The 15,352-nt window shown below is 43.9% G+C and overlaps 1 protein-coding gene across 5 annotated transcripts in view; it reads right to left on the reverse strand.

Moving 5' to 3' along the window:
* SPTBN1 (spectrin beta, non-erythrocytic 1) overlaps nt 1–15,352 on the reverse strand; it is a 114,683-nt gene that overhangs the window by 66,387 nt on the left and 32,944 nt on the right. For all 5 annotated transcript variants that reach the window (XM_065630762.1, XM_065630761.1, XM_065630760.1 and 2 more), the window contains exon 2: nt 15,088–15,284. In XM_065630762.1, the coding sequence (XP_065486834.1) occupies nt 15,088–15,235 (148 nt within the window). In that variant the 5' untranslated portion in view covers nt 15,236–15,284. The remainder of the gene's footprint in view (nt 1–15,087; nt 15,285–15,352) is intronic.

The following is a 15,352-nucleotide window of genomic DNA, read 5'->3' on the forward strand; positions in this document are numbered from 1 at the left end:
CACAGAGGTGCTGGGCACACTCCTCTCCGCGCACCGACCGCCTGGGTTTCCAGCACAGGTCGCAGGCCTCCCCTTCAGAGAGCACACGGCCATTCCCCCAAAGAAACGTCTGTGTTCTCACACAGCGAACTGCATGGGAAGATATGAAAGGATATCTTCCCTGTCCAAAAGCTGAGTAACTCAAAATGAAGAAAACCGGGAATTTTAAAATACACGAACGCTTTCTCGGAGATCTTCTATGACATGAGCAAACTAATTTGTCTGGAAATTATGCAACTGTTCTTCATTTGAAGAAGTTAAGCCACCCGCCTTTACAGGCAGTACGCGGAGAGTTAGAGAGGGCCCCCGCACTGCAAACTGCACCCAAACAAACCCGGGATTTTATGATTAATTTCCAGAGTTACGTCTGTATTTTACTTAAGGAAAAAAGTAAGTGGAAAGACCACTTCCTCACTCTCCCCCTTATTGTTCTAAGCCACTTATTGGGGGTTAGTCCTCATCTGTAATGCAGAGTGGCTCAGAGGTTGGATGCGCATGTTAACCCTGCGCCAGGCTGAGGACACCTTCAGAGAGATAAAAGCCCCACGGTATCTCTGAAAAGAACACAAAGCTTTTTCCCACAGCACCGCGTTTGGCCTCATTAACACCTTGATGCAATGAGAACAAGCCCAGACTAACATGTTTACAGGGATCATATCATAGCAACACCTACTAAAAAACAGCACAGCCTTACCTTGCAACTGCTTGAATCTTCCTTCTAACTGATTGTAGTTGTACGGCACCTGAGCTGCGTATCCTGGGGACAACGGCCCGGGCATACTGGTGGATTTTTGTAATTCCATTTACAGGTAACACAGGGATACGATGAACTGCAGCATAAAGGAACCACAGGTTTCTCTACCATACATCCAAGTAAATCCCAGCTGCCTCGGTAGTTTGGCTTCAGTCCCTAGACAAAATGCTCTCGCTGAGCCCTAAGTAAATAACAGCTTCGGTTCAAAATCCAGCAGTGCGGGTTGGCGGTAAATTGTCTGTAACAGATTCAAACTTCAAGCACCATGAGGGTTGGTTTTTTTTTTCCCCCACTCCACTACAGGCAACTCTCAAGTGCTCGAATCTGCTTTCAAATGCTTGCCTGGCTCCGGCAAGAGTAAATCAAGCAAAAGCAAGCCTGCGATTCAGCCCAAAGCACAAGCAGCATGGAGCCACGCGCTGCCGTCCTTGCCAGCGCTTCCAGGAGCCGCGCACACCTCAGACCTTTCTGCCGGTTTGTAATATAACCAGCAGCCGCCCGGGCGCGGGCTGATGTCACTCGATTACCATACAGCCCGGTGGAGGAAGCGAAGGCTGTACCAAGGGCGAAGGGGCGGCGGAGCAGGGGAAGAGCAGGACGGCTCATGCAAAGCTGCAGCGAGTTCTTCCGGCGGGTGCAGCGCGGGCACCCCGAGCCCCGGGCAGCGAGGTGGAGCGGGGTCCCCAGCCCTCCGCTCCCAACGCGCCGCCACGGCCGCGCCGGGCGGTGGTATCTTCCTGAGCAAAGCTGCTGGAATTACAATCTTTTGTTAAGAGCCTCATGTAACGGAAAAGTCTCAGATTACTATCACATGAAAAGGAGGGCACTTTTCTTTATTTATCTGCAAGACTGTTCGCTTGAAACAGTAACACACAGGCACAGAAGCGCTCATTCAGTATTTAGCAAGAGGCGAGGAGGGGAGGCAGAAAGATGTACGCTCCAGCACACTGAGAACAAACGAAAGCTTTGTGAAAAGCTTCTTTAAACAGCCAACGCCTGTCGCTTTGTTTTACGTTGCTTGTCGGTATTGAGGATTTTGACGCGCCCTGTGTATGCGTCTCCTTGTCCGTTTATCAGCATGCTGGGTATTACTGCAAGATTAATGCTCGGCTGGGCTGTGCGCTCGGGGGGAGGGCTGTGAGGTAAACGAGGATGCCTTGCCTCTCACTGGCACCTTAATACCTGCTGTAACATCAGCGCGCACAACAGCAGCAGCGTATTCTATAGCGGTGTACCAGCAGCCAGCTCCTGCAGGTGGGATTAGACAGAGGAGGTCAGTTTTCCCTCAGCAACATAAGCTCCTACTCCTCGCTTCTTCATAACTGCAATTAAAGGTCAACTCCACATTCATATTCTCAGTACGTAGCATTTGCCTATTCATTTTTAAAACTGCTGAGAATGTTCACACAAATGCGTTCTCTTTTTCTTCTCCTGCATTTTCAAATTCCTTTCTGATGGAATCAATGTTCTCTTCTCCTCCCACTCTGTCCCCTCATTAAACATTTCAAAATGTTGCCTTTGTTTTGATACTGTTGTTTCATAAGTTTTTAGTCATATAGTAATTTATGTGAGGACAATTTCTGTGGGAGCAGCTTAGTCCAGCCCCAGCTCCCGCGTGGCGTACGGTGGAAATTCAACCAGCCATCACCAACACGCCGGGGAACAAACGTGCAAGAAGCCCAACCGTGACCACTGCTAATTCAGGGAGAAGTGAAGGAAGCCAACACTTCCCAACCGAAGCCGGGATTTCCAAAAACACGTGGACTGTTGAAAACGCCTGGCACATTGCTCGCAAAGTCATAAATACACTTAAAATATTTATGGTTTTTAATGAGACTGGTTTCACTAAAACAACACAGCCCTAGCCCGGAGTTGCTTATTATATTGATACAGAAGGGCTTTTACTAGCATATTTCAGTGAACCCCTTTCTATCAACACAGCCGTATTTACACAAGACTTTTGGTACTACAGCAGACCCCAAGGAGAGCCTAAAAAATTTTTGAAAGTTGCCTTTCAATCTTTTCAGCACTGCCCACACTGGTGCCACCAAGGCCTAGCCAGCTGCCCAAGGCTCATTTTACAGAGCCAGGGAAGGAAGTGGTGGTCCCCTGCCCGGGAGACCCAGGTTCGGCAGGTCTGTGCCCCAAAAGCGCGTTTGCAGGCGCAAGGGGGGCCTGAGGAAGCACCTGCGGGGTGGCAGCGGCGGGCAGGATGCTGCTCGGCAGACAACAATGCGAGGCCCCCGTTCCTGCGCAACCTTCCTCCCATAACCTCTGCGGCCAGGGGGTCTCCGGGCTGGGGTGGAAGAATGGCAACACAAACATACAAAAGGCTCCAAAATTTACAGGGAAAGAGCCCAGTAAACTGAGCCGTTAATATACAAATGCAAACTCCCCCGAAGCTCACGGAGCGCATTTTACCCAGCACACAAGTACAGGCTTATTTCCGCCACAAAACTTCTTCCTGCAGCTTTCTACCGACAGCAGCTTTTGCGAGGCCTGACCTATGTTATAATTAAACGAAACCCTTCCCTGCGAGAGCAGGCAGGCAGCCAGGCCCTACCTGCAGGCATATCAGCTCATTTCTGTCCCACCTTGAGCAAACAGGTGTTGCTATGTGAGCTCAGAAGGTAAAACTAAAGTCCAAGCGACCGACGGGAGAGCTGAAGCATTTTTAATACCATAAAAGCCGTAAATCAGGAGCCAGGAACTTTTCCAGAGCTGAAAGGTTTCCCAGCACCTTTGGCAGGCGACACACTGATGCACGTGGCCATTATTAAAAATATTTAAAAGTAAAATATTACAAAAGCAAAACATTAAAAACTAAAAATAATCATTTGGCTTTGGTTCATATAAAACATGGACTGGCTTTCCCCATCCTGTCATAAAACATTAATGCCACATACATGAATTTACACTTCAGATTGTCCCCAATGGGACAAGTGAATCTGGTAAGCTTAGGATTCCCAAGAAATACTGAACGAAAGCTGGAATTTGAGGTTTTTTGCTGTTGAATCCAAACTAGTCAACCTGAGACCTGGTTACCGCCGCGATGCGGCAATGCATTGAGTCAATCACAAGATTCTCACGTTTGCCCTTCTTTATACCTGGTATCTACTCATTTTCTCTGTTTCTCTTTAATTGACTAACCCCTTGACAATACTAATTAGATAATATGTTATGGAGGGGAATTAATGCTTTAAAGCCATAGATAAGATAACTTTTGAGCACTGGTCCAAGAGCAGCTTATCAAATCAACACAGCTTGAAACTGTCCATGCTGTAATTCATTACTGATTACAGCGCTGGAGAAAAATAAGGGCAAAATCACATATTACATTTAATATATCAAGGAGGGAAGGAGTTTGTTGGCTTTTTCCCATCTAAATGTTGTTCTCGCTTTTCCCCCATATCTGCAAAATAATTTTTGCTTGCACTCTTTGAATTGTACCTCTCCCATAGTACTCAACTGGTAATGATGGCTTGCATTTTTGTGTATTTGTTAAGAGTAAATAAAAGAACCAATGATTATCCACTTTGCCATAAGGCAAAGAGTGACTTAGTCGACGTGATTAGAGCTTTGCAAGGCCTCAAGCAGAACAACAGGCTGACCACGCTAATGTTATGAATGTACAAGTAACATCTGGAGGCAGGTGCTTCCACCAGAACAGAAAAGGATCTTTACGTGGTTCTGAAAAATCGCTGCTGAAGTGAATGGGCACCTACCACAAAGGAAAAAACTAGTGTTCCTAAGGAAAAAATTAATGTTAGATCTAGCTACATTACCATTCAAGTCCCTAATCATCAATGTTTCTAAGATTGAACAAAACTATTACTTCTCTCGCCTAGAAGAAATCCCTTAAGAAAAAAATCTTAGCATCTTTTTGAAAACAGTATAAACAAAAAACCCGAAGAAATTCCTGGCCAAGGATCCAGTTCATAACTTTTGCAGAAAATAACTGGTTAAGTGTGCAGGGTTAACATGACCCGCACAGCCTCACTAGAATTGGAAGAGCTATAAATTCCCTGCCAACCTCATCCACCCATCAATCTACACTATGTTCCACCAATAAACTCAACCAACATTGCCTGTTTTTTCTGGGTCAACAATGAAGACAGTACATACAGCAAACTAGATGTCTGAAACAGGCCCACACTCACCACAGATTCATCACTTAATGCATATGCAAAAACCCAAGAAAGCAACGCACAAAATGTTGCCAGGGTACCATAAAACAAACGCGTGAGTTGCACTGCTGTGTTCTGCAAGAAAGATGCAATTTTACAACTCCACAAAAGACAATTATCTTCCTAATGGGAAGCAGAATGCCCACCAGAGCTTTCAATAATTACGAATCTGGTTAATCATCACCCTTGTCTTTCCTCTTTACTCATATTTGCTCTTGTAAATTTTCTAGTTGGTGACTAACTAGAAAAAAAATTACAAGATAAAAAGGATGATTTATTAATCTAAAATGCCACAGAAAAATCACATAGCATTTGCTCTTCTCCTGAAAGAGGGTAAAGTTCTTACGCATCCTCTCAGTGCTCCAGTTAAGAACTGAAAACTCACAATTCACGTTTGTCTTTCTTGACTTCTCTGCTGACACCTCCATCTACACAGCAAAACCAGAACCTCTCCCTATATACGCAGAGTAAGGAAAGACGGGGTTTGTTGTGGATTGTTCTAGAATGTAATAGGAAATAGTTATTTTTATCATATTTGACAATCTGCATAAAATGAATCCTGAAGAGTTAGCTGTTTTCCCTCTAGTTTATATCTAAGATGCTGGAACACAGACAGAAGCAGCCCACACACTGAGCAGAAATTAGTGTGCCAACTTAATTACCTCTTCTGCAGGTATTAGTGGGAACGGAACCATTCTCCTTACAAACCCGCCATTTCCTGCAACAGTTCGCAGCTGTCTCAGAAGAAGGGGAAATAAATACAAATAAAACGAGAGATATGCTGTTAAGTAAGATTTCTATTTCAGAAAGTATTTCAGTCTTTCTGTTTAAAGGGGATTTTAGGTCACCGGCAAACACCAAGGCATTTGGTCCTGCAGATCCCATCCACATGTATTTTCTGTGACTCATGTGGGCTCGGGAGAGCCAACGCAATCAAAACATATGGAGAAGGGGCTGACTAAAAAGCAAGAGACAAGGATTTTTATCACAGAAGGGTCTGTTTTCCTTTTGCCCCGTCCAGGCTGCCCTACCAGCAACTCTGCACCGAGTTCCAGGCACAAACCAGCCCTGGGCTCCAGACGAACCTGTAGGTTGTGACGTCTGACACCAAAGCAGCACGAAACCTTTGGGAATCTTCTCACAAATCAGGCCAGAATATCAATTTATTCCTGAAACTGGGTCAGTTCCACCTAGTTTCGGGTTTCAGTTTGCACAAGTCCCAGATTAACAGGAAAGTTGACATGACTTTTGTAACAGCGTGTCCTTGCTAACTGCAACAGTGAACGCCTGCCAGGAGAGCCCGCAGAAAAGAGCTACGGGAGCCACTGGTGGCTGGGAGAAATCACGGTTTGTGCTGGTTTGTACTCCAGTCCTAATGGGCTCTTCTGAACTGCACCACTTCCCACGCTCTCTGGACTGGGCACAGCAGGGACGCCATCCCCAAAAACCTCTAACACCTACGCTCTCGGGTTTTGGTTGTGGCCCATGAAATGCACTTGGTTTGCTCCCTGACTTGCATGAATAACCCCTAAAAAGTCTACTAAAAATCAAGCATGATGCACAGGTAACGCACTTAACACAGCCCCTCTGTGAGATTCTGGCATGAAAACACTTCTGGATCTCCATCCAGAAAATTCTTTTTTTTATGGGTTTTAATGTGCTTTTTTAGAAGCTGGAACTCCATTCATTGCCTCTCCCTCCTTTCCTCCTCTATCTGGATTGCATCTATGTTTATATGTAGGAAAGAGAAAGTGGAATATTCCCACCCTCTTTTTTCTCTCCTCCTTTTGCACTGCTTTCTCTTTTTGCGCAGTTTGACCACAAGCACAGAACACGCACTGTTGCTCCACCATAATCACTCAGGCATAAAAATTCAATCTCCTACTACTCCTGAGCAAAACTGGAAACTGTGTGAGAACAACAGGCAGAACACACTGATCTTTACAAATCTCCATAAGCCAGGGTATTTATTTCTGTTATTTCCCCTGCTTCACACAGCTAGAACAGAAAGCATATAAACCATAGTGATGTTTGCAAATCCATCCCGACTGTGACCAGCCACATTCACACGAGGTCAGGTCAGGGCAGAGGAATCAAACAGTAGCTCTCCCTTCTCCCAATTCCATAACTGGAGGAGCTCAAGCCCCTAAATTAGAAACCTCTGAAGTTAATTTGGCTTCCTACAGAATTTTAGATCCTCTTACGTCTAAGGAACAAAGTTCCAGAAAAGCCAAGGTAGCACAGGCTTGCACTGATCCTGTCGTTCATTCAAAGCGAAAGAGAAGGAAGTATTAGGAAAAAAGCGTTGGAAGTTTTTTGTTTGTTGGTTTGGGTTTTTTTTTTGTTTTAAACATACTAGATGTAGAAACATGAGTCGAAAGCCTCATTTTAAAGCTAAAAATGAAGGTGACATCTCTCTGATTATATTCAAAAACCTTCTTTCATTGAAACTCACCCAGAAAATTTCCCCACTTGGGAATTGCCTATCCCTGCAAAAAAACTTTAGCGATCAATTGACAAGTACTAACTGAAACTTGTGAAGTTATTATTCCAGAGCAAACCACATTTCATTTTTGTATCATCTTAGAATAAATGTAATAATATATTACACACTTACGTGTACAAATACTGTCCACGTCTGACACGCATCCATCCTAAAGGCTTCACAACATTTAAAGGAAGCAAAACTTTAAAAAATAATTATACAACATGCACATACAAAGTGGTTGGCAAAAAAACCAGTAATGTTTGCACAGCTCACTTGAAGAGTTCCAAACTGCCAGGAATAACGCTAGAAACTGGAAAAGCAGAACTTGGAAGTGAATTTTCTTCACCCTCTCTACCTGTCTGGTCCACAGCCCAGTTCCTGTTCTTTTTGCCTCTTCCCCACCAAGGCAATTCATCTCCAGGCACTCGGGGTTTCTCTCTCCAGGATATTACCTCAAGATAAGAATCAAAGCTCTGATCCGAGCGAATGATTTCATCGCTAATCTCTCCCCATTAGAAGAGCTCCAAGGCTAACAGAAATTAGTAAATATTTTTTAATCCTGTATTGAATTTCGCTTTGCAGTATGCTCTGCTAGACATTATTTATACTTCAGGGAGTGCTTTCATGCAGTATCCAAGCAACAAATAGAAGGAAAAATGCAAGACACATTGCAGATTTGGCTGAATAAATGAAATAAATAGAGTAACATTGCTAGTTAGATGCTAAAGACATGAGACGAGAACATTCTCTTCTGCATACGTATTTTTTGTGGAAAGACTTCTTTTAAATTACAGGCTCCTTAACAGGCTTTGAAATGCATCCACAGCCAAGCTTATCCCTGATAAAAGTCATAATTTAAAAAAATAATATTGCCATTATTGGGATGTAGTTTCTATAAATCAGAAACCCTTTCCATTATGACAACTCAGCAAAATATCTAAAAATATTCTCATCATTTCAATGAAGGGTCCTGTGGTTTCTCTGAATTAAATATCCCCAAAACATCGATTCCAACAGCAAACAACACTATAGTCTTTTCAGGTTTCCCATGATGGGCCATGTTCCAGCTGGTGTAAGTCAGCGTGGTCTCACAGAAGCCAAGGGAGATGAGAGTTTATACCAACGACAATCTGGCTGGTAGGTCTCCTCCTAAACCATTAACTACAGGGTGATTTTACCCCAGCTCCACTATTGCTGCTGGCTTAGCTCTCACTAACTGCACGGAGGATTTAGCTCCCTGTATTTTTCTTTTCCTTGAGCAGCTGGTGCAGCCAGAGCGCTTTACTCCCCTTCCTGAATCCTGCCTTGCCCCTCCCTGTCCCTGCTTCAGCTGATGCACAATGCGGCATCTTGCTCATCTCGGCGCTGCTGGCAGCCAAAAGCATGTCCCCTGGTGCTTTCAGCCGTTCCCGGTGCCATGGTGATGAGTGGGTGATGAAAACTAAAACAGACAGGAGAGAGCTGTGCTGGGCCAGCCTGGGAGTTAAGGCATAGTCCTCACCTAAAATCAGCACAAGTAAGGAAGCACACTATGGAAGTCAGCGCAGTGCCAATGTGTCTAATACCCGGTATGATAAAGCAGATTTATTTACCTGCTTTCAGGATTACTCTCATGGTATTTCATCAGTAATAGTCTAAAAGCAGATATGCGCAGGAACACGCCCACACCGAGTCAGCACATGTATATTAGTTTCCCATCTTCTTCCCCTAGGTACAGATGGCTTTTTATATTTAATCGCTTAACTACAGTACAGAATTCTCTTGTACCTTATTTTGCTAAATTACTGCCTTGCATTCCAAGCACAGAGTCAGCCCTTTGTGCCCAAGGACTGGTGTGGGCTTGGAGTTCTCCACAAGAAACTACGAGCAGCAGATATGGTACCTGTATTCCAGTCCAGGAGCTTAATGCACAGGAATTCCAAGATCTAAAGATGGATCAATACAGGCCCATTTGCTGGCAGGACGCTGGGCTCTCCTGTGTAGGGATCCAACTCAATATTGCTTAGTCTTGAAAGAATTTAATCAGACATAAAATGACTGCAGCTGTCAGACTTTCCAGAGCAGGGTTGCCAGCAACTGCTCCTATTCTGTTCCCCTCCCAAAGAAGCAAAAACCCCATTTTTCCATCTCCGCTTGTCCTGCCCAAGCAATCTGTGCCAGATTAAAGTCATTCACCAGGACGCAATCACTTTCCTGCACCACTGTTACCAAGTAATCACAGCTACTACCCATGAAGCATACAGGCACGCACGATTCCAGAAAACTCTGCAGCTGCCTTCAGTGGTGCTTTTTTCAGAAGCTTGGTTCTGTACTCAGGAAGCTCCATGGGACCACGGATCTGGTATCTGATCAGACTGCAAAGAATCTGACTTACACCTCCACGCAGTTTGCACTCTGATTCTAAAGAGAGGGAGAGAGAGAGCGCAAACCCCCAAACTATGCATAATTGATACCAAAAATCACGTTACTATAGGAATGAGATACAAATTACCTCTGTAGCAAATTTTGGTTTTGATGGGACATCACTGAATACAAATTGTTCAGGCTTACTTGAAAGTTATTGTATGTACCGTAGACATACAGTGATTTTTTTGGGGGGGGTCAGTCTACTGATGACCTTTACAAACCAAAAGCTAAGAGCAAAATATTTTTTATTGCCTGGTTTTTGCTATTTGCTTTAGAAACAGTTTTCCACCAGCAACTTCAAAAGCTAATACATTAATCGGCAGTGACAGATGGGCTAAGATCATCTTGTTTTCTGATCAGGGTGTTCATCAGCAGTCGCAGCCAGCACTTGGGTGACAGGCGTACGGACAGCAGCTTCTCTGCTGCCACGCATTCTCCCTTAGTGGCTGCATGACAAAGAACATGTAAAATGACATTTCTCATTTAAAACCAGCCTCCTACAGACTCTGGTAAGGTATTGCAGCTTACAAACTACAGTGGAGATTGTTCCAGAGTAAAATTCAGAGGGAAAGCATTGGGTGAGGTCAATATTTGGAAAAGCTTTTGTTGAAATAATTCCATCAGCTCTTATCTGAGCAAAATAAGATTTTTCAAAATAAGCCCTTTCATGCTTACCTAAGTCTGCATTAGGCCTTTGGCTGCTAAACAACACCACGGACTAACAAACAGCACTGCCATGCCAGTGCTGAGAAGATGCATCTGCAGTTTCACTGCTGTGAGGTTTTTATTTCTATTTAGTGTCAATTGAATCATTCACATGCCCTTCAAACTTGATTTACAAGCACCGATATACTGCTGAGTTCTCTGTCCTTAACCACTTGCTCTATTAAAATTAGTGCACTGATTTTCAAGTCCCAGAAAGCTCAGGTACCAGATATTCATCAAATGTACTGCAGATTATTCTCAATATGTTCTTTCAAAGCCGACAATGAACCAGAGATTTATTCTCTTAACCTCTAAATCATTGTATTTTGTCCTTTTTTATTGACTTGAGACCTGACACTTCATTCTGACCGTGCAGATTTTTTTCTACCTTTAGTGTCTACTCAGAGTGAAACAGTAGAAACTTTGCTATGAGAGAAATGTTAGAGAGCAGGGACAAGCAGGTGCGTGATGCCTGAAGAGTACGACAGGTGGGGCCTTTCTTTTTGCTTTTTTGGGGGGTTGTGCTGCTGACTTTTTGCACTGGAGCTCTGGCAGGAATGCCTTAAATATCAGGGCTAAAAGGGTTAACTAGCCCCAGCACTTCTCCATTGCAAGTTTTCTCTATCTTTTTTAAAATGAAACACCTTTCAATAGCATAAGCTCAGTGACAATTTCAGTGATTTGCGCCTTTTGCTTCTGGGAGAATTTAAGTTACGGGCATGAATTACAAGCCTGTTTTCTCTTTGTGACAACTAAGGGAAGCTGCATGACGAATGCAGCCTCCTCGCCTGTATTCCCTGTGAGGCCCATGCAACACGACCAAGTGTCCTGACCTCTGCACAGTCCCTCAGGCGGAGCTGAGACAGGAATGCACAGCTTCACCTGCCTGCGCTGCGAAGATACGCCTCTGTTATTTCATCAACTTTGAAACTGTTTTAATTCGTGGGCCAGGCAGCTGAGTCACAGACCTGCTGGTCACTCAGGTGAACACAGAGGACAAAAGGGCAAAATACAAATGAGCAGAAAAGCGAGTAACTTTAGCCAAGCATTTTTTAATATTGAATTAGCTAACTGAAGAAACGGAAAGTTTTGGAGGTGACAATTCTCTTACCACCTGAAAACAGCATCCGAGATGGCGAGCATGGTACATCTGAATGTCACTGTCCCAGACCGAGTGGGAAAAATTCTGCTGAACAACTGAAATATTTCCTAAGGCTTTTATGAGAACTCCGTGCACCAAGGCGCTGCACAGCAAATCTTGTTAGCTAATGGTCCTTGAGAGACGAAATCCAACACTTGAGGATTTGTGAATGAAGAATTTCACACAAACATGATCTCTTTTTGGCTTCTACAGAGCAGGTAGAATTACCTGATCTTCCAGCAAGACCTTCTGAAGAACCACAGAGAAGAAGGACAGGTGAAAGCTGATTTCCTACAGCGGGATGTCTTACTCTACAAAGTAGGGATCAGTTACCTTCTTCTCATATCAGTTGCAAAGTGAGTTAGTTCAACACGAATGGCAACCAATCTGGTTGCATATCCCTTCAAATCTGGATCCTGATTGAAAGCTGAGTTCCCAGATGATTTGTTTAAAATTGAACCAATCCTTCACATTCTGGTTTTCAGGGTACACAGACCGCTTTAATAATATCTGTTATCAGCTGCTGTGCTGCCAGTAGCATTTTTCGACCACTATTATATAATTCCTGCCTTAACTGAGCTTTTCTCCAACACATCGTCTGTTCTGATCACAGATTGTTCTGCCCATCATCTGCTGCTTTGCTGTTTAAATATTTCAATACCCCGATGGAACATGGGGCCATTACAGTTCTTTCTAGAACAGAGTATCAGACTCTGGCCACAGAACTCTCTTCTTGCCTGCTCACTCTCTGCCTTTCTTTACCTTAAAGGAAGTTTCGTTTAAATTACAGTACACTAGAATCGATACAAGATGGAAGCTTCACAGAAGAGGCATTTCACAACTTGTTGAAGAATGTGGACAGAGGATGTTTTCACGAACAGAAAGATTCACACTGAGCCACGAGTCACTACGGCTGTTCTACTTCTGAACGCAACACCTTGCATCTTATAGATGGGGAATAAAGAACCAGTGCCTGGTCTGTTCGTTTTGAAACCTTTCATACCAGGACAAGGAGATAATGACAGAAGTGCATTTCATAAACTGCAAGATGTTGATAGTATTTTGATTTATCTTGTCACTTCAATGAAAGGCAGCCATACTAAAGAGTTGGACACCCATGGGCAGTCTTTAGACACAACTGATCTAGGACCTCTGGGAAGAAAAATGTTGCTGTCAGAAGTGGTCAGTCTTGGAGATGCAGGAAGATGCTCGGGCCCACAAAGAGCCAGTGCCCATCCACATCAGACTGGAGTGTTACTCAGTAAACACGGGGCCCTGCCTGTGTGTGCAACTACTTCTGCTCAGAGAGCGGTGAAATTCATCCAGAAGAAAGTGCTGGTGCAACAGACAGCCAAACTGATGGGGTTTAGAGCCCAGAAGAGCCTCCTGATGTCACCCAGCGTGGCTTTGTGTGCACTACCAGCCAGAGGCTTCCACACAGCGATTATCGTGTCCGGCCCTGTGACAGCAGCTGCACCAGAGGACAGCTTTCCAGAAAGAGCCTGTCTCAATTTAAAGAGCACAAATGACAGAGATTATTGCTGCTCCAGGCTGCAGCTCTTACAAACCTGCAAGGGCCTTTCGGGGGACATGCACGGGAAGATTACCCACCAGACAGCACACTCAGAAATATCCAGTAAACAGTGCCAGGAGTATCACGGCTCAGCCTTTAACCAGAAACCTTTCATTTGCAATAGAAACCTCTCTTCGTCCCTCTCTCCCTGCAGCATGATTAGGCTTTCAAGCAGTGCTGCAGCAGTGCAGTACGCTAAGCCAGGTTTTGGCAGCACTCGGCATTTTCAACACTAACAGCAGAGAATTACAGGTATGAAATGTATCAAATTAAAATAACAATCAGTAATACTTATTAAGAAAATAAATAAATACATTATACTCTGGGAAAATGTTTAAATACGGCTCTGAAGCGTATCTTGAGCAAAATTATTTGCTTTGACATTGGTATTTGTTTTAGGCTATCTAAATAATTCAAGTACTTTCCTTACATTACTTCTCCTTGAAATAAGAGTTTCATGTTTATTATTCATTACTCAGGTGGGGAGCTCTGCTTGCCATAAAAGTAACTGGACCAGCCAATTGCAGTAAAAGCTGGATCTGGGACCCACATGTAGCTAACAAACTTTGTGCTAGAAGCACTTCCCACCCAAGGCACGCGATATAACCTACGACCACTAATGTAACAGAAATACAGTTTCTTCCTCAAACAAGATCAAGCTATACATTAAAATATTAAAAAAAGGTTAAGATTCTTCTCATCTTGTGCTAGTTTATACCAACCTACCACCACAGGCATCGCCTGTGACCCCACCTCGCACAGCCCCGTTCCAGGTCGGGCATTTCAGCTCTAATTTCAAATGCACACAGTATGAGACCCGCTGTAATTACACGTCTTCTAAAGATAGCAAAATTTAGCACACATCCTTTCTGCGAGCAGCTCCATGAAGTCGATACCATTACCACCCTCGGTAAGGGTTATCCGATCTGCTCTCTGCCCACCTGCGTGAACTACTTCATCTCCCTGCTGCTCGGCTCCAAACCTGATCCTGCTCCATGCCTGCAGGTAACAGGGTTCTGCATCTCATCCACTCCCCAGCCAGTGGCGAGAGGGGAAAGGGCGCCCTCCCTCCCGACTTGCTCTCATCGGAATCACAAATGGAACCCATGATACCTTTGTGTCAGCACACTTAATTTAATAAACCCCCTTCGACACATTACAAACTGTTGGGTTTAAAACTGTCCTTGTAACTAAGATTTCACTAGCAGAAAGCCCAGCACGTTTTGAGCTGCTTTCCATGCTTGCAGTATGTCCCATGCTACCGAGGCATTTTGTTCAGAGGTCAGGAATGTGGGCATGCTACCATAAGAGTAAGGAAATCATTTACAGAACGCATAAAAATTGCTTTGCAGGGCAATGCCTCAGAGCTGAGAGGACATGACATAATCTCCTTGCTGCATAAACAAATTTGGTTAATGTACAGCCCTTAATACGCAATAATCAAATGTTTTAAAGACAAAAAAAAAAAAAAAAAAAAGAGACCAAATCAAATTTCATTTGTCTGCTGATGAGAGTGTAATTCAGGAGAAGATTGAATGTATCGGTAGAAATTTGTAGTTCCAGCATTATTTACTAAATGACAACTGTCTCCACCTACCAAATTCCTCCATTTTGGAACAAGTGAGATGTTTCGAACACCTCCAAATGAAGATATTTTGAAGCAGAATTTTGTTATCCCTCTGCTTTTTTCCAAATCTAGAAATCAACATCATTGCCCAAACACAGAAACCAAATCAAAACAATGCTACCACATGTATCCAGCATCAGAGCTCTGCTCATGCGACGCGAGCTTACCAGCCAGGGCCTTGATGCGGGATCGCTCAAACAGCCGAGCAGAACTATTTTCATTGTCCCAGTCGTCGACGTCCCAGCGGTTGTTGACATCGCTGTACTGCTGTTGGATCTCAATATTGTCATAATCTGTCGCTACTGTTGTCGTCATCCTGAGTCTTCTTAACCTATTCTCACCATCAGATTCTTCTTAAAAACCTCTGTCAAACAAAAATACATAATAATCATTTAGAAAATGTACATATAAGAAGAAAGTAGTAAAATTCAA

This window comes from Caloenas nicobarica, chromosome 3 (assembly GCF_036013445.1).
Source record: "Caloenas nicobarica isolate bCalNic1 chromosome 3, bCalNic1.hap1, whole genome shotgun sequence".
NCBI classification, from domain to species: Eukaryota; Metazoa; Chordata; class Aves; order Columbiformes; family Columbidae; genus Caloenas; species Caloenas nicobarica.